Below are 18,172 nucleotides of genomic sequence, written 5' to 3'. Positions count from 1 at the left end.
CTGCAACACTCCAAAATCATGTTATGTGGACATTGTGATGGCACTGTTGCAGAAATTTTGGAGCACGGTGTTAGTCCCTTTTCCCTGCATGTATTTTCATGTAAAGTTGAACTTTGGGTACAAATTATGACCGATTTAGAGCTGAATTATCGCACCTAAATCAGCAGAAAGGCAAGTGGATGCATTTGATTTAAGAAGAACACAAGAAGAGCCTTGCCAGATCATTCCAGGGACCCACTTAGTCCAGAACCCACTTCTCACACTGGCCAACCAGATGCTTATGGGAGATCCAGAAGCAGGAACCTGAGTGCAACACCACTCTCCCTGCTTTTGATTCCCAGCAACTGGTATTCAAAGGCATGCCTCCTCTGATGAATACACAAATATTTGCAATTATTGGCTATTGCAGCTTAACTGCTATCTTATTTCAGTGGCAATATGGATGGACAGATCGGCCTGTTACTGGTCTGTGACCCATTTGCATGTGTTCATAGCTCAGCTCTGCCTGTTTTGGTGAAAATGTACAATTTTTGAAAATCTGCATTTAAATACACATTCTTAATATATTTAATCACAGAATGCACAATTTTAAAAATATTTTCCCCAAAAATAATATTTTAAAAAAAACTCATGAGAACCACATTTGCAGAATCCAACATCAGGATAACTATGTTTTGATCCTCACATTAGCTTGAGAGGTGCAAGTCAGATCAGATTGTATTGGAACTCACAAAGGTTGAATTCCATACAAGCATCTCTACCTGGGAGCGGTCAATGTTTCTCTGATGGCTGTCAACAAATCCATATCTTACTTCTCCTCCCCACACTTTCTATCACTAAGTGCAGCTTAGAGAAATATGCATTCAATTGCTCCTGCAGTAAGTCACCTCTGAGACCCCCATCGTATCTCCAAGTTGTTCCCATTGAAATACCGTAATTTAGGATTGCAGGACCTGGGTTGATTCTTAGAGGGAAAATGCACCTAGTTATGTCCTTTTTGCCCACTACAGGCCATGCATCGCTGTAAAATTCCTGTTCTAAATGCTCCCTGAGTTTCTGTTAACTAAGCCTATGTAAACTAATTGCCTGTGCAATACTGGTTTGCATGCATGTTTATGGGAGGTGGGGGAGAACTCTCTCACTTGTATGGCACATGTTGTCATTCCACCATTTCCAATCCACTTATCTCTTAAGTCATCTCATCTCCATTAAGTTTATCCACTTGAAATTTTAAAGGGGGGGAGCGCCCCACCTCCCATCCCTTCTATCATCTAACAAATGTAGGGGCATCAATGTGAAATAAAAGGAGAGAGAGAGAGAAAGAGAGAGAGAAGGGGCAGAGCAACATTCGGAGTGAAGTGCACTGTCCCTGTTTGCTATGTAAAGTATGCCTCATTTCTTTGATCTTGAGTCATAATAATTCTAGGGAGTTATACTGTTTTCATATGCTTCAAAGCTGTGTCAAAGTTTTGCTGCTTTAGGGTACTTCTTTATTCTACCGGCTCTTGGGTACTGAGATGACAGGTCCTCGGCACTAGGTGCAGGCTTTTTCAAGTCATAGCCTTCAGCAAAACATCAAATTACCAAATACAGGCTAACACACTTCTACACAAATGCCTTTCCTGTAGATATATTATACCATATATATTAAATACTTTAGTGTTACACGGCACATTTTATGTGCAATAGAAAGTGATGGTTTGAGGTAGCCTTAGGGGGACTTCCCCCCTCCCCTTCTACAAGCCGAAAAAGCTAGTGTATACCATATCAAGTATGGTTTTTACAGGACTTTCTGCCCGAAGGCCTTTGTAAATAAGTAATGATCAACAGATTGGCTGTGGGTTTTTGAAAAGCATGCCTGTGTCAGCTTGCATGATGGGGGAAGAATTTTCAAAGTGGAACCTGCTTTCATTGCCTGCTGAAGAGGGACTAAGGGAGATTACTCATCCCAAGCTTGAGCTGTCTGCTCAGTAACACATCAGAATTGCTAAACATGGGTCAGGCAATGAGTGGGGAGCTTGCCAAAACTGAACTTGTTTTTGCTTACTCCTCGGTCTTCTCTGCTGGACTCTAGTCACCTGTCTTTAGTGGCTGACCCTGACCCTGTCCCTATACCCTGCGTCTTGTGCCTTTGACCAAGAGAAGCATCATTTGAGAGCTCCATGTTTATGAAGCCCAAAGATGATAAATCAGAATATTGAAAAAGGCCACTTTGCAAATTTGTATGAACCAGAAATATACTATTTATCTTAAACATCTGCAAATAAGTTATTAGAATAACCCCAGCTGCTTTTCTCTGTCTAGTTCATTCAGTTTATATGCATGAGAAATTTAACTAGCCTTATTGAAAACTTTTTCTGATCCCTATTGAAATATTGTATGTAGGTGGCTTGTGAATGGGAGCGTCCAAATTTAGCTTGAATTGCATTTTAGGTTGGTAACTTTCAGGATTGACTAAAAGCCACATTGGGAAATCTTTCTAGTCTAATATGTGGCCCTTTTTGGCTTCAGGAAACCTCTACAATCCATGCACTTAGGTGGAGGGGGGTTGTTTCTCAAACAGTAGCCCCACCCTGCAATGCCTCATGTCAAACTGCTTTAGAAACTGACAGGACTTCAAAAGTTGTTTGTAATACTGCACGGAAGTCTGCCAATAAAAGGGGGGAAATGTTGAGAGTCCCCCTGGCCATTCACACAGCCTTGGGCACACCTAAAATAGTACTTAGGATCCCGACTGTGGAGATTTATATATAGAACAATTTGGCTACCTACGGTTATTGATTTATTTTGTTAGGAAAGTTTCTATTTTTTCAGTTAATGAGACTCTTACCAACCCCTTGACTGGTTACTAATACCTTTACACCCATAAGCAACTGTATTCTTGAAGCACTCCCCCTTTAATTCATTTAAAACTGATATATTGATAAGATTCGTCAGTAAACATGCATTGGTGCATAGTGTGTTTTCTTCTGGGGGTCATGACCCGGAAGCTGTCTGCAGACAAACGCCGGCTCCCTCGGCCTATAGAGCGAGATGAGCGCCGCAACCCCAGAGTCGGACACGGCTGGACCTGATGTTCAGGGGCCCCTTTACCTTTTTTTATTAGGGAGGACTCTGCTCTTGAATAACAAAATTGAATGGGATTCCCTTTCCCTGTCTTAATTCATGGCATTTGTTGGATAGGGGCCCCATTCAAACGCAATGATTCAATAAACCATGGAGCCAGTGCAGTGTCATGGTTAAAAGCATTGGGCTCAGGTGGTGGAGACTTAGGTTCAAATCCCCATTCAGCTAGTCATGATCTCTCAACCCTACCTACCTCAAAGGGTGGTGATTGTTCTGTGCAGATAAAAAGGGAGGAAGACCATGTATGCTATCCTGAGCTTTTTAAAAGAAGAGTGGGATAACAATGGAATAAATAAGCAGATCAGGAATCAGCCTTGTTTCCATGTGCTCCCCCTTCTCTCCTTCCCTCACACGCACCCAGCTTCAAGGAAGACAATGTGGTTGGTTAAAAAACAGTTTCCTGTGACAGTTGAGCTGAGAAATTGTAGTTTAAGTACTGCTTATTCTATGAGTTTGTTTCGGTGTTTATTATCACTAATGGCATGCAACATTTATTTTGAGTACAGTGGTACCTCAGGTTACAGACGCTTCAGGTTACGTTGCAGACTCCGCTAACCCAGAAATAGTACCTTGGCTTAAGAACTTTACCTCAGGATGAGAACAGAAATCGTGCGGCGGCAGCAGGAGGCCCCATTAGCTAAAGTGGTACCTCAGGTTAAGAACAGTTTCAGGTTAAGAACGGACCTCCAGAACGAATTAAGTTCTTAACATTAATAACATTGGGATTAACATTAGGATTGATAATCCTTAGAAACCCCAAATGCCCTTCCCCCTCATCCATTTACCTGGTAGCTGTTGCTGCCACTCTGACTCTTACTCAGAGCAGTTTACCTATCATATTTCTTTATTTTAAAATTCCAGGAAATATAAGGGGGTCAGACTGAATTACCTCCCAGGGCCCTGTCACTTTCTGCTGCCACAGAGCAGCAGTCACATATATGTGGGTTGGCTGGAGGTGGTTTGTCACTGACTGGGTAGTCAGATGATCACAGCAATCCTGTGAGATCCTGTGAGATTTCATCATTACAACAATCCTGTGAGATCGGTTAAGCTGGATGACAGCAGCTGGCCTAAAGTAACCCAGTGTGCTTCATGGTTGAGTGGGGATTTGAACCCTGGTCTCCCAAGTCCCTGAACCTGCAACCTTGGCATTATTAGCACCATGCTCTAACCAACTGAGCTATCCATAATGAAAGAGGAAAGAGATGTTGTCAAAGACATCTAGTTCCAACTTTAGACAATAAGTAAACAGTTACAGACGTATAACACAGTTGACATGCAAAGTGTTAATTTTTTATTATTATTAATGAGCACAAAACAGTGGTAGAACATGAATTGCAACAGATATGTGGTGTTGATCTGTAGTTAGCATCACCATCAGAAGAGGTTTAGGTCTCATTCAGGTAGCCTGAAGTCTAAACCTGTGTTAGAAATCTTGAAAAAATGTAGGGTTTGTACAGAGAGGATATTAATATTTCCTTGGATCCCAGTGGAGGGCTGGAAATAAATGTCACATGCCATTACTGACAATAATATCCCGTAAAATCAATTTGTGTAGTAAATGAAAGAAATGCATTGATTAATGGGTTAGTCTTTGTAGCAATTGTATGGTTGTATTTAATGTATGTATTTAATCTATTGTATGTGACCGAAAAGAAACTGGGGGCAACCTAAGCAAAACAGTGGAGCCTTCCAAGCCCAGACAAGGTATGTAAACAGTTGCTGGAAACACTGAAGAGCTTCTCATGCATAAAGCCCATTTAATTGAGTGGGGTTTTTATGGGAGCATGTTTTGTTCTTGTGTTATATCCTATTCGTTGCAATGGGGCTTGCACTGGGGAAAATTCCTGGTGGACTGCGCCTCTAGTCCTCAGTGCTTCAGTTGCTGCAGTTTCATGAGTCCGGCGTACACAGAAAATGTCAGACCTGCTGAGACAATGCCTCTTAATGCAGAAGCAAATAGCATGTGACAGGGCCCAAGGGCCTGAAGAGAAAACAAATAGTTTGTCCCTGTCCACTCCAAACTGAATGGTATACTTGACATTGGCCTCTAGACAAGCAGCATTCTCAGCAAAGGGTCATTCTCATTAGTGTCCCTGATCACACACCAGAATCACAGAGGCTCTGGGTCTGCTGGGTTTCCAGTTTGTTGCCAAGGAGAATTTCATAACCCTGAGGATTTTCCTTGATTTTTCTAACCCCCACCCGCTCACCCCACCACTGCCTTCATTCCCTGCCAACCGAACCAGGACATACTAAACTTGCTCAGAGATTGCCAAGGTCCAGCAAAGTGACTGCGAAAAGGACAGCGCTTCTGCATTGTTTGTGAAAATATAATGAGACAGGCTTATGAATAAATATAAAACACGGCCACAAAGTGTATATTTAAATGATGCTACTAGTTGTAGTTTGTTGGATGAGGACTACTAGACTTTCCCCCCTTTTCACAGACGCATGCTGTATTCTGTTCAGTCAATGCAGTGCCGAATTGCATCTTTCTCTCTCTATTACACATAATGCTCTAAGCCAGTTTCCCAAACTTGGGTCTCCAGCTGTTTTTGGACTACAACTCCCATCAGCCCTAACTAGCATGACCAGTGCTCAGGGATAATGGGAATTGTAGTCCAGAAACAGCTGGAGACCCAAGTTTGGGAAACCATACTCTAAGATGTTATTAACCTATGGGATTGGGAAGGATTAGGCACATTAGTGAGTAGGATTTATTGCTTATTTAAATCAACACTTCCCTTCTAGTTGGTGACACACTTTTTGGACCTGCATCATTTCGCGACACAGTAATTCAGTTTTACTAGCAAACCAGAGGTTAAACGAACCCCTTTCCAGCCCCAGGAGGAGCGCGGGGAGCGTTCATGCAACACACCTACACACTGCAGCAAACACACTAATGTGTTGCGATGCACAGCTTGGAAAGCTCTGGTTTAAATGGACACCATCCCAGGGGCTCGGGGCTGCTAACAGTATTGTTACGAGAGATAGTATGCTGTAGCGGTTAAAGTGTTGGACTAGGACTTGGGAGACCAGGGTTCAAATCCCCACTCAGCTATGAAGCACACTGGGTGACTTTAGGCCAACCGCTATCTTCCAGTTTAACCTAAAATGGCCCAAATCAAATCCATAAGGGAGGAAAAACATAATGGTCAGACTGAGTCCAGCCCAAAGGCCAGGCGGAACAGCTCCGTCTTACAGGCCGTGCGGAAAGATGTCAAATTCCGCAGGGCCCTGGTCTCCTGTGAGAGAGCATTCCACCAAGTCGGGGCCAATACTGAAAAGGCCCTGGCCCTAGTTGAGGCCAATCTAGCCACCTTATGGCCCGGGATCTCCAAAATATTGTTATTTGTGGACCTTAAGGTCCTCCGCGGGGCATACCAGGAGAGGCAGTCCTGTAGGTATGAGGGTCCCAAGCCGCATAATGCTCTGATCACATAAAATTCCCAGCTACCTCATTCATATACAGTTCACTGCTATAATAATTATTATGTTACACTTGTGTATTATTATTATTATCAAAAAATAAATTTTACAACTGTGTAAAAAATAAAGAGAAACTCCCATAGATCTCTTACTTGCACTATTATAACCCCACATCTGCAGGTCTTACAATCAAGCACAAAGTCTGCCATGTATGCAGAGTAAATCTGGGTGCTCCCATATTCATCTAGTTTTTAAACTTCCAGCAGCACCATGATATTTGTTTTTAGAATATCCCAATAAAAATACATTCAGCAGTTGTATGAAATAAATATCTGAGCTAATGCTTCCGATAGATAAACACCGATAGATAAACTAAACTCTTCAAACATTGATCACCCAGACAAGAGGCTCTCATGTGTGTTTTTTTTTAAATTCTTCCCTGCCTGTTGGCAATGGCTTTGGCCATTTAATGCAATATGGGAGTACCTAGCAGTAGAGGATGAAGGCTGTGGAGAACCAATGTGCCCTATTAAGCCTCTGCTAGCTACCCAGAAACTATGATTACTAGAAGCTTTAGTGGTTACAGTGTGGGATGTAGAAAAAAAGCCCCATCCTCCATGGAACGATGTATCATCCCAAAGTTTAGATGCAAATTTCCATAGGATAAGTGAAAGTCATAATACCATAGGATTATCCTTTGGTTCTAGGCTGGGTATTGGAAACATACTGGCCTAATTTGGACATGTTAGCTATTATGGTTTAATATTACCTGGCTGAGCTTTGCACTGAAGCACTTCCCTCTCCTCTTGCATGACCATGAGAAGAAAGAAAACTTTGACTTCTGTTGTTAATTAACTATAACTTAATGTTATGTCAACCCCAAACTGTGCTTAGTTTTAACCACAGTATGTTGAAACAAGCCCACTTCAAACCATGGTTTCTGAAGCAGTCTTATTTTCAATAAACCATAATTAAGATTAACCACAGTTTAGGGTTTGGCCATAACTATAAGCTCTGGTTGATAGACAGTGGAACTGGCAGCTTCCAATCTCCTCAAGGCCATGCCACAGGAGGAGAGGGAAGTAGGAAGTATACAACCCTAAGGCTCATTCATATATCACCAAGCCATACTTTAACATTATGTCTGATCCAGGCCAATTTAAACAGCTGAACGCTTTTCAGTTCTCATTGTCATATATGGGATTTAAATCCAGACAAGCATGGATTGCAGCCTTATTGGGATTAGGTCAAGACTCTTAATAGCTAGTTGCCGACTATATTTGCAGATAACTGCCGTTACAATTGTTATCTTTTACTTGGTACTTTTAACATGCAAATTACTTGATGGCATTTACTGTCAAACAGGAATGTTTTAAAGAGTGGAGATCAATGGAGAGAGATAGTGGGTTGGTTAAGAGATAACATGAAACAATTGTAGTTTAGACTGTAAGCTGCAATTTGTGTTCCAGGCATACAGGCAAACCATGGTTTGTGTGGTTTCTGTCTTTTCTCATATTCCTTGTAAATCCCCAGATGTTTTCCCAAATTGTGGCTTCCAAGGCAGGAGCAATATCCCAAACCATGGCTTGTCTGTTTGGATGTAATGCTAGCTGGCTTTTCTCCAAGGATAACAAAGGGTGGGTTATGTAAACTGGGATTCCATTTAGAGAAAAATATGAATTTTGTTTTTTTCCAGATAGGACATCAAATAGTTGGGCAACTAGAAGACCCTTTCACTGAATAATGATTCTTAGGCACTCTATTGTATTGATTTTTCTTGCTGGGTGCTAGGTACCCCCTCCCCATGCCAAATTACCTAAATCCTGAAAACAGCAGCTGATAGGAGAAAATGGAGAGGGGCTAAAGGTTGAGAAAACTCATGACATCCTCTTAGAATCCTCATATAAGATGTTCCAAGTGGGAGCCATGAGAACAAATCTTATGTCGGAAACCTTGCTAACCAAATGCAGGCTGCACTTAAGATACCATAATGTTTCAGATACAATGTACTCAGTGTATTGCAGGTTTGAAACACAAATATAAAACTGAATCAAAAGCCTGTTAGCAGATAAAGTGTTGAGCAGAAATCTGGGTGAATAGTCCACAACACATTAAACCTTTTTAGGACTTGAATGAAAAGCCTCTCAATTGGTGATCCACTCATGGCAGTTGTCTGGGGCTAAACTCTGAACGTAAGGGCGGGAGGAGAAAGGTACATTTCTTTACTCATCACTGTGACCCTTTTTTCGCCTGACAAAGCTGCTTTCACATGTGCTCTGAATCCTTGGAAATTTCATTGCTGATTAAGCTTGTGAAAGTAAAGGTCAGCCAGAAAGTGTCATTAGTGTGACACACACTCACACAGAGGGGCTACAAATTCTCATTACAACTTAATGCCATTGGTGCAGACTGGAGAGGGTCACGGGCACTGGCTAATGCTAGCTGACAAATGTTGGGTGTATTAGTCACAAAACATTTGCCAAGTTCCATCAGAGCAGCGTGACAACCTCTGCAGCCAGTCCCAGCGAGCTGCCGCAGTAGTCGGTGGAGTTTGCCTGTGACAAGCCGTCAGTCTTGGCTTGGTGGAGCTTTGGAGCGCCAGTCAAAGCAGTCAGGGAAGATTGAAGTGACAGAGACCCACTGAGCAAATAGCGAAACATGCAGCACATTATGAAATATTCAGCTGGGGTGTAAAACCTCTAAACGCTTTTTCAATTATTAGCACCTGCATTCTCTGCCTACATCTAACACTAACAGCATGCTAATTGCCACAATTTGTTAGGGTGGCTGTAAGGGGAACCGTGAAAGGCAGGAGATGTTACCCGCTGCATTTAAACATGGTGCATTTGCAAGGTGCCTGTTCCCATTTACACCTTTCCAAAATATCCCAAGCCAACCAAATCACTACATTGCTGCATGCAAACAAAAAACTGCACATTTGCAGAGTCAATGTGTGTCCACCTGCTCCCACAAGACACAGTAAATTACTCTCTGGGAGAGCAACTGCTGCTAAATATTTCCCATGCTAATAAGACACGGGCCTGTGCCATCTTTTTGTGTGGCAGAGAATGATGCACTACCTCCCCTGTATAAACCTGGTTACATCAGACAATAGCCATGCATGCATAGCCCTGTGGCTATTATTTCCCTTTGAGGAAGAATCATGCTAAGCAGGTCCACCCAAATACCTTCCATGGACCCCTCACATCAAGTAATGTATGAATTCATTCTCCAGCATGAATTGCCTATCCATTATGCAGTGTAACAAAAACCCAAAGCAGCTTTGGAAGTGGGTTTCGAGCAGAGAAGCAGTGGGCTTGAGATGAGAATAATTTATCCTTTTCCTGCCTGTTCTTTCTCCTCTCCGGATTATCTCTGTGGAATATGAGGAGGAACAGTATCAAGTCATCCAATTTATGCAGTACTTGCCCCTCCAAAACTGGGGAAGGTAACCCTGTGAATTGGTTGCACATTCATACCATATAAAATGCTGCCTCCTTATTTCTCACAGCAAATAAAGAAGAATCCCTGGCTGTTTCACAAAACAAATTATCACAAAATAAATAAATAAGCCACTTTTTAGAACTACACCCTCACAAAGCAAAGTATAGAGGAGTGAGAGACAAGTTGCAATAGAAAAATGGGCATAGCATGATGTGCAGATTAAGATGGCGAATTTTTATAGAGAGATGAAGCCGTTGTGAAGAGGCTGGCTTTCGAGGCCTGCCTAAATGCTAGAGTTCAAGGGTCGGGGCATAAGGCCATAACACATAAGGCCATTGGAAGGGAGCTCCATAGTTTTGAGGCCACCACTAAAAGTCCCTGCTTCGTGTGCATGCCAGCCTAACAGATCTCAACAGCAGGCACTCAAGAAGGACCCCTGAGGTGGAACTTAGTGTATATGAAGAGTATATGGGTGATGGCAGCCCTTCGGGTAACTTCACCCCAAGCCATTTAGGGCTTCTTAAGATTAAGACCAGCTCCTTGAATTGGGCCTGGAAATCTACTGGCAGCCAGTGCAACTTGTGCAAAATTGATGTTGTGTATTCAGGTTTTCTGGCTCCCAGCAGTACTGTATTCATGCAGCTGCATTTTGCCCAGAGTGTAGCCTGAAGTGTAGTCTTCCTTAGATAGCCCCATGTAAACATGTTGCAGCAGTCTTGTTTGGAGGTAACCAAAGCATGAATAATCAAGTCATTGAAAGCTTTTAATCTGCTTGCCATATTAAGAGTTTTTCCCCAATAAGCAAAGCCAATATTGCCTAACGGGTATATTGAGTATGATCTTAGGGACTGTCTCTTGGTCTCAGTTATCCATATGTGAAATGGGAGCCTGGAATGAATGAGGATTAAATGCATCTTTTGCATTCCAATAGTGCTCTTAGTATGGTGATTATGATTCTCAATAACTATGATTATTGGGTGGGAGGGCTTTTTTTAGGTGATAGCCAAAAGAAACCATGACATAACTTGAATGGCTACAAATATTTTAATTTTTTTATCCCATCTTTTCCCCATGAGAGTAGGACGCATAGGATTCCTAGATAGCTCTCATCCAGATACTAGTCAAATCCCACCCCTGCTTAGCTTCAGAAAGATTAATATATACTTACAAAACTATAGGCTCATTTGGAAATAGAGGAGATGGTTTCCTAGGTGAGGTTATTCTCTGTTGCAACTCCCAAAATGTGGAACTCTCTCCCTGTAGAGGTGCATCAAGCATCCTCATTATATAGTCCTCATTAGATAAACTTTTATACCCTGGTCTTTGACAGTTAATATTTGTGTCATTTATGTGGGATATATTGCTTGATGTACATACTTTGGCTTGTTTTAAGCTGTGTTACTGGATTATAATATTGTATGGTTAAATGAGTATAACCCACCCAGGGACCTTGTGGTGAAGGGCAGATACAATAAATAAGTAAAAAAAGCTCATAAATAAATAAATACAGGCACTACAGTATACAAGGAAGGCATCAGCATATAGGGTGGGATTCTCTTAATGACTCCCATCAAGAGGAAGTCGGCACAAGGACCCATGCTATGTGGTTTTCCCCTTGTCCTCCCTCCCTCGCCTCCAATGCACAAAATTGTACCCACAAAATTGGCTCACTGGGCCAGGACAACCCTCAGAACAGCACACAGGGGGAAGTGTGGGGGATTTTGTCTAGCAATCTGAAAAGCTTTTGTTGACAAAACACTCAACATAGCACAATGTTGGGAATGGCTAACATTTGTGGCCGTTCACTCCATTCTTCCCTATTCACTAACTGTGAGAATCTCTAGGTCAGGCATGTCAAACCAGCAGCCCTCCAGATGTTTTGGCCTACAACTCCCATGATCCCTAGCTAGCAGGACCAGTGGTTGGGGAAGATGGGAATTGTAGTCCAAAACATCTGGAGGGCCGCAGGTTTGACATGCCTGCTCTAGGTGGAGGATAATAACAACCCCAAATGGCTGGAACAACCCAAACTCATTCATATGTTGCCAGGCTCTATTAATACTGTCATTTTGCAAGTTGTGCATTTGGTATGAACTTACTGAGAGGGGGGCTGCCAAGTGAAAGATCCCCTTAAGAAGCAGGTAGGTGGTAAAATAAAGTTTATAAGACAAACACAATATGTATATAGTGGCTTAAGACTGGATGGGAAAGCCTAGGGTAACCATGGGTGAAGCTTGTGCAGGATCAGATAACATAATAGGCATTTGCTAGCTATGTAGCAACTTAAAATCTTTCTATTTAGGCAAGCCTATGTTGACCTTGATGTGCTCTAAGTTCTTTTATTGGTAATTGTTGATGTGTTTTTAACTGGGTTTTTAAATGAGAACCTTAATATCTTTTGTAACCTGCCTTAGAGGTTTTACAACAGTCAAGTGACATTTAACTTTCCTTAAATATCCTGCCCTAGCAGAGGCTTTAATGCAAGAAATCCTCAGCAGATCTTCAAGCAAAGACTGGCTGTCGATCTGTTGAGGATGTTCTAGGTCTTGATTTCCTGCATAGAGCAGGGGAGTTGGACTAGACGATTGACCATCACCTCTCCAACTCTGATTCCATGAGCAAAACTAGCCCTTTGACTCATAGTGTGAACTGTCGCCCCAAATTTCAATGGCATGAGAATATTGGACCATCCTTTGATTTATGTCTGCTGTTTATTCAGCAGCAAGTCTTGCTGAGTTGGGGCCACAACTCTTAATAGCTAATTGCCAGCAGAATTACAAAAGCACACTGTTGATTCCCTATCGTTTTGCATAGTAATTTCATTCACTGTTTTTATGCAAGTGAAATTGTGATAATTTCCCCAGCCTGCCCCCAATCAAACTGCTGCACGCCACATCAATCTCCAAGCAGGTGTTTGCCCTGGGTTCAGTTTCCTCGGAATGAGGGATAGCTGAAACTGTGGTATCTTTAGGATATGTGGTTTATTTACATTTAAATACAACCTGAGCTTATGATGGAGGGGCTAATAGCTTTTATACTCCAATCAGGTCTTGCTTCTCCCATAGCCACAACCTTGGATTCAAGCAGAAATCAAGCATGTCTCTCCCTCTCCGGCTTCTGCCTGCCGCCTGCTTCTAGCTCTCACACACAACTCTGGCCTTTGTCCTTCTAAACAACAGCCAGTTGAGGAAAGGAGTCCCACCCATTTGCCCTCTGCAACAGAGCCACTTCCTATGTTACCTTGTTGTTGTTTAGTCGTTTAGTCATGTCCGACTCTTAATGACCCCATGGACCATAACACGCCAGGCACTCCTGTCTTCCACTGCCTCCTGCAGTTTGGTCAAACTCATGTTCGTAGCTTCGAGAACACTGTCCAACCATCTCATCCTCTGTCGTCCCCTTCTCCTTGTGCCCTCCATCTTTCCCAGCACCAGGGTCTCTTCCAGGGAGTCTTCTCGTCTCACGTTATGTTACCTTAACGACCCATATTTAAGCCATTACCCCACCAAGAAGCTGTCTTTGCTATTCCAGCAATTAAGTCCTTGCTGGATCCAGGAATTAGAGGGGATTCAGGCATGCAGCCCCCCACCCAAACGCACAACAATACTGTGATTACAATGTTGTAGGCAGTCTTTTTTCCCCTTAAAAAACGTTTAGGGATACTCTCATTTTCCTGTTCATAATGAAATACTGCCCCTCAATGAGGCCAAACTTAGTTCCACGACATGTTTAGGGGTATGCGTCCCCCTAGAAAAAAAGCACTGGTTGCAGTGCTATTTGGCAATTCTCATCTTAGACTAACACGACCCCCATAATTATTATTAGTATTTATTACATTTCTATTGATCCCTTCACCTGAATATCACAGGGCACTTTACAATATAAAAACACAAAAACACACACCATGAACACACACCATAATAACAGAGTGGTAGAATTGTGGAGAGCGTGAAAGGAATGAAATGGAATTTGAACTGGGAGCAGGGGAGTGAATCCTTTTCATTCTTTTGACTTTTTCCTCCATTTCCAGGTCAGTTCAGAAGAAAAGTTCCAGAGTTGAAAACGCCAATTGAATGTGTTTAGAGTACTTGTAAATGGCTGCAAGGGGAGCGCTGCTCTTTAAAATATAATGCTGGCTATCTCACAGCAGGTTTGCTGGAAAAGGGATTTGCGGTTTTGCTTTAGGCTGTTGTCTTCCAGGCAGGCTTTTTGGGTTTGCAGCTGTAGCATGGCATTTAGTGTCGCTCTTGAGTTTAATTGATGATAAGTGGCATTATATGCTCCGCAAAACCCTGAAAAGATTGTACTTTCCTCTACGCTTTAACTCAGGCGCACATAATTTTTGCCATAAGAACAGAGAAGCTATTTATATGGCTAGAGATATAGATGTGAGAAAAGTAGCTTGGTAGCTTTTCTGAAGCATGTACAATTGATTCCTGTTTATTTCCTTGCACGAAATTGTGAATGTTGCAGTGCGTTGAAAACGTACGGCCTCTGGCCATCGGGGTTAAAATAATGATCTTAATTACTTACAAGTGGGGTCTCCTTCCCGCACCACCAGTAAAGATATTCACAAATTCCCACTTTGCAACTTTGCAGCAATGCAAGTTTTACTCTAAGCTGCACTCATTGATGAGCACACTTGGCTTGAGGATGAACACATTCATTTTAATTGGTCAAAATCCAGTGCAAGCATGCAGGGGGTGCAGAGGGGAGATAAAGATGAATTAAGAGTAACTTCCTAAATGTTATGTGATTACACATTAAGCCAGTGGCTTTCATACTTTCCAGCTTCAGAAACACTTTTCGCATCAATATCTCTACTAAGAAACTTAAAACTATCTGCCACAGAACCTGTGTGTGTTATAGAACATGTTGTAATAAGTTCTAGGGTGTACACTCAATTTGCATGGGCCATTGACCAAGCTTATGGGACCTTTGTATTGCTGCAGATGAACTTGGAGTATATCATTAAGTACACCCACCCCATGACTCTGCATTGCATGGCAGACAATGTATCTTCCAACTAAGCTTTTCCACCGTTACAGTTCTTCTCATTGAAAAATCCTTGATGTGTTTCCAAGGAACCTCGGGACTCCAGAACACAGTTTGAAAATCATTATGCTAGCCCAATAAGCTTCAACTCCACAGAAGGAACTGGTGAATACAGAATATAAGTGACTTGCGCTCAGAGCTATCCCTAGGGGAATGGGGCAAATTGGTTTCCACAGGTGCAAACCCCCTCCCCCATTTTTCAAGTGGGGAGTCCATCAATATGGTGCCAGTAGCCACAAATAGCAGCCCTACTGCCTGGGAGGTAATCCCCAAAACCCAACCAACATCTGGGCAGGACCCACACACTCCCCTGGAAGTCCTTTTGCAACTCTTGAAAAAGCAGGCACGGGAGGAGGGGTAGGGATCCTCTACAGAGTGCATTGAAAAGGTAACTTGCAGCACTGCAGAAGGAAGAGAATGGACTAAAACTGTAGGAACTTGTGGTCATCTACAGCTCCAACCATCCTCATTGACCATGCTCCCTGGAGCTGATGACTGTTGGAGTCTAAGAACGCCAAGAGGGCTGCAGGTTCACCATCCCAGCTATACAATTTTCAAATCTGATTAGCTCTTCAGAAATCAAAATTAGAATGCATCCTGCAAAACAGAAACATTGTGAATAATGGATGGAAATTAATTTACTCAAACTTGCATGGGTTAACCCCTCTTGTTCCTGTATCTAAGAAGTTGGATTAAAGATGTGAGGGATCACTCTGTGTGCTGCATAATGTGCATTCATTGTAACGTTGACACCTTAGAATTTGCCTAAGGGGTGACGTGGAAGCAGCATTGTGCCAGAACACAACTGAAAAACTCATTAGCACATATGAATATGCTTCATATGGCGGGGTAGGGAGGGTACACATTGTGATTCACCCTGGAACCCACAACCCCATAGCCACAGCCCTCTGTGGGGTAAGAGGCACCCTTCAACAGTTTTCTCATCCATCTTCTGAGCTGGGTTGGAGAAGGGGAGGGCTGTAAGGGTGGTAGAAGCATTAAATCATTAAAGCTGGAGGCTCAAGAGGGCATGATCAGTGTGGCATGTTGGGAGTGGACACTGTGGCAGACATAGCCTGATTTTACGGGCTTTTTGTCTCCAGCCCTCTCTCAAATATGTGAGGATGAAGCACACTATCATTATTATTACTATTATTTGGTTTTGTTTTATTGCAAGAAATGCTTTGAAGGTTGTTACAAATGCTGTAGCTGTCATAGAAAATGGGCATTGTTGTTTAGTATTAAAATCATGTATTCTAGATGTGGGCATTTGTTAGTCAGTTTGCTGTAAAATGACATACTGCTGAATCTTTAAAGGGCTTCAGTTTGGAAAAGCAAAATATGATTGGGCAAATTGCTAAAATATTTAAAGTGCAGCCTGTTAAAGCTTTTACTTCGAAGAGCGTCACGTCAAAAGTTGTATGCGATAAAAGCAAGCAATTGGCTTCCCATCCTCATGCTAGTCAGTTAGCATGGGGGTTCTGTAGTTATCCCTTCTACTCCACTGCAGATGCTAATAGAGACTCTTGTGATGTTTATTTGGATGAAGGAATGAGGACTGGGGTGGGAGGCGGGGACATTCATGGGCCATAAGGTGAGGGAAAGACTTGTATTTCATAAAAGGTTATTGTGATGTTCTTTCTTCCCCTCTCAATCCCCCAAATTTAAATATAACCTCATCTTTCTGTTATCGTCTTAAAAGCAAACCGTATTACAAGCACTGCTCCTAGTTATGGCTTCCATTGATATTAACCTTGACACTTTTATTCTTCCTCAGACACGACCCCTTATTAATACCTGGCAATGAACAAGTTGACAACATGGATTGCAATGTGAAAAAATACGACTCCACAGGGATGTTTCATTGGTGTCCAGCCAAGGAGATTGACAAGGTTATTTTGGTGGGTATCTGCAAGGGAGGAGCACTTCCCAAGTCGTAACAAACTATCAGACTGCACTCTGTTTTGTTTATTTCCTTGCATATAACCAATTCAGTGAGTAATGAACTCCAGGATGAAGTATCTATGGACTGTAGGCTGTGTGTGCCTTAGCCAACCCATTTTCCCGACTGTTGGTAGGTCCACAGATTTTTGGTGGGCAGACCCCTGAGGTTTTCTGTTCCTTGTGAATATTCAACAGCCATTAGTCCCACTTTGCTGCCAGGTTCTGCTTTTCAGACTGTGTGGTGTCATAATTTACCACAGCGTTAGATTGTGTTATCTTCAGGTCCTCTACCTTCATTGCTGGGAGCAAAGAGAGAGAGGGAATTGTAAGTGCAGGTAGGGAATAAAAAACAACAACACATCTTTAGTTGTCCACATGATAATTTGAGACCATTCAATTATAGGTTTTTTAATTAAATACAAATAAGTCATTTGTTCTACGGAAAACCCATAAGGTCAAGAGATCCTTTAACACCCATGTTTTGCCACGGACGCTTTATAACTATGCCACTAACATGATTGAGCAACATTGGCAATATTAAAGTCCAATTCAGAATCAACATTTTAAATGTGATTTATGAGTTAGCTTATTCATCTACAGCTAATCTGATCAATGCTGCAGCCTTGATTACCATAATGCGAATGATTATGTTACACTCAGAAATATCTGTGGGGGTCTTTGAGCTATTCTTCTGCTAAATGCTAGTAGATTGTGAAAGGAAGTTTCCATAGATACAGTACTGAAATTCTCTTTTCAGTCCAGTCCAACAGCAAAGTTCAAGAACTTTCATTAGATTAAAATAAACAGGCAAAGCCTAGATGTAACAGCTGGCCTTTCAGAACCAGGTGAGAAGGCAAAAGAAAATATTTCTGCCTTGCATCTCATAACAGCCAGAATGTTTATTCAATTTCAGTAAGCGGTGTCCTCAGTTTCTCACACTTGCATGGCCATTTTAGACATTACAAGAAACATGAGGTTGCTGCTGAAAGCAGCATTTCCATGTTGAGCGCTATGCCTCTTTATGTTGTGATGTTGTGGCATTATCTGCTCGCCTGTCCCTTGGGTGACTTGGAACAAGTAAATCTATACAGGTTACACGGGCAGAAAATTCCAGCACAAGAGTGCCATTTTTGGAAACAGCCCTGTGTCTTCCTTAACATCAACTTCTGTC

General features: G+C 42.2%; 1 protein-coding gene across 5 annotated transcripts in view; it reads left to right on the top strand.

Annotated features, from left to right (window-relative positions):
* KCNMA1 (potassium calcium-activated channel subfamily M alpha 1) overlaps positions 1-18,172 on the top strand; it is a 541,146-nt gene that overhangs the window by 467,053 nt on the left and 55,921 nt on the right. For 3 of the 5 annotated variants that reach the window (XM_035137304.3, XM_035137303.3, XM_060275025.2), the window contains exons 20-21: positions 4,783-4,833; positions 16,835-16,958. In XM_035137304.3, the coding sequence (XP_034993195.3) occupies positions 4,783-4,833; positions 16,835-16,958 (175 nt within the window). The remainder of the gene's footprint in view (positions 1-4,782; positions 4,834-16,834; positions 16,959-18,172) is intronic. The other 2 variants (XM_088670120.1, XM_060275026.2) reach the window with 1 other exon arrangement.

This window comes from Zootoca vivipara, chromosome 5 (assembly GCF_965207765.1).
Source record: "Zootoca vivipara chromosome 5, rZooViv2.hap1.1, whole genome shotgun sequence".
Lineage (NCBI taxonomy): Eukaryota > Metazoa > Chordata > Lepidosauria > Squamata > Lacertidae > Zootoca > Zootoca vivipara.
This window is presented reverse-complemented; position numbering and strand designations above follow the sequence as displayed.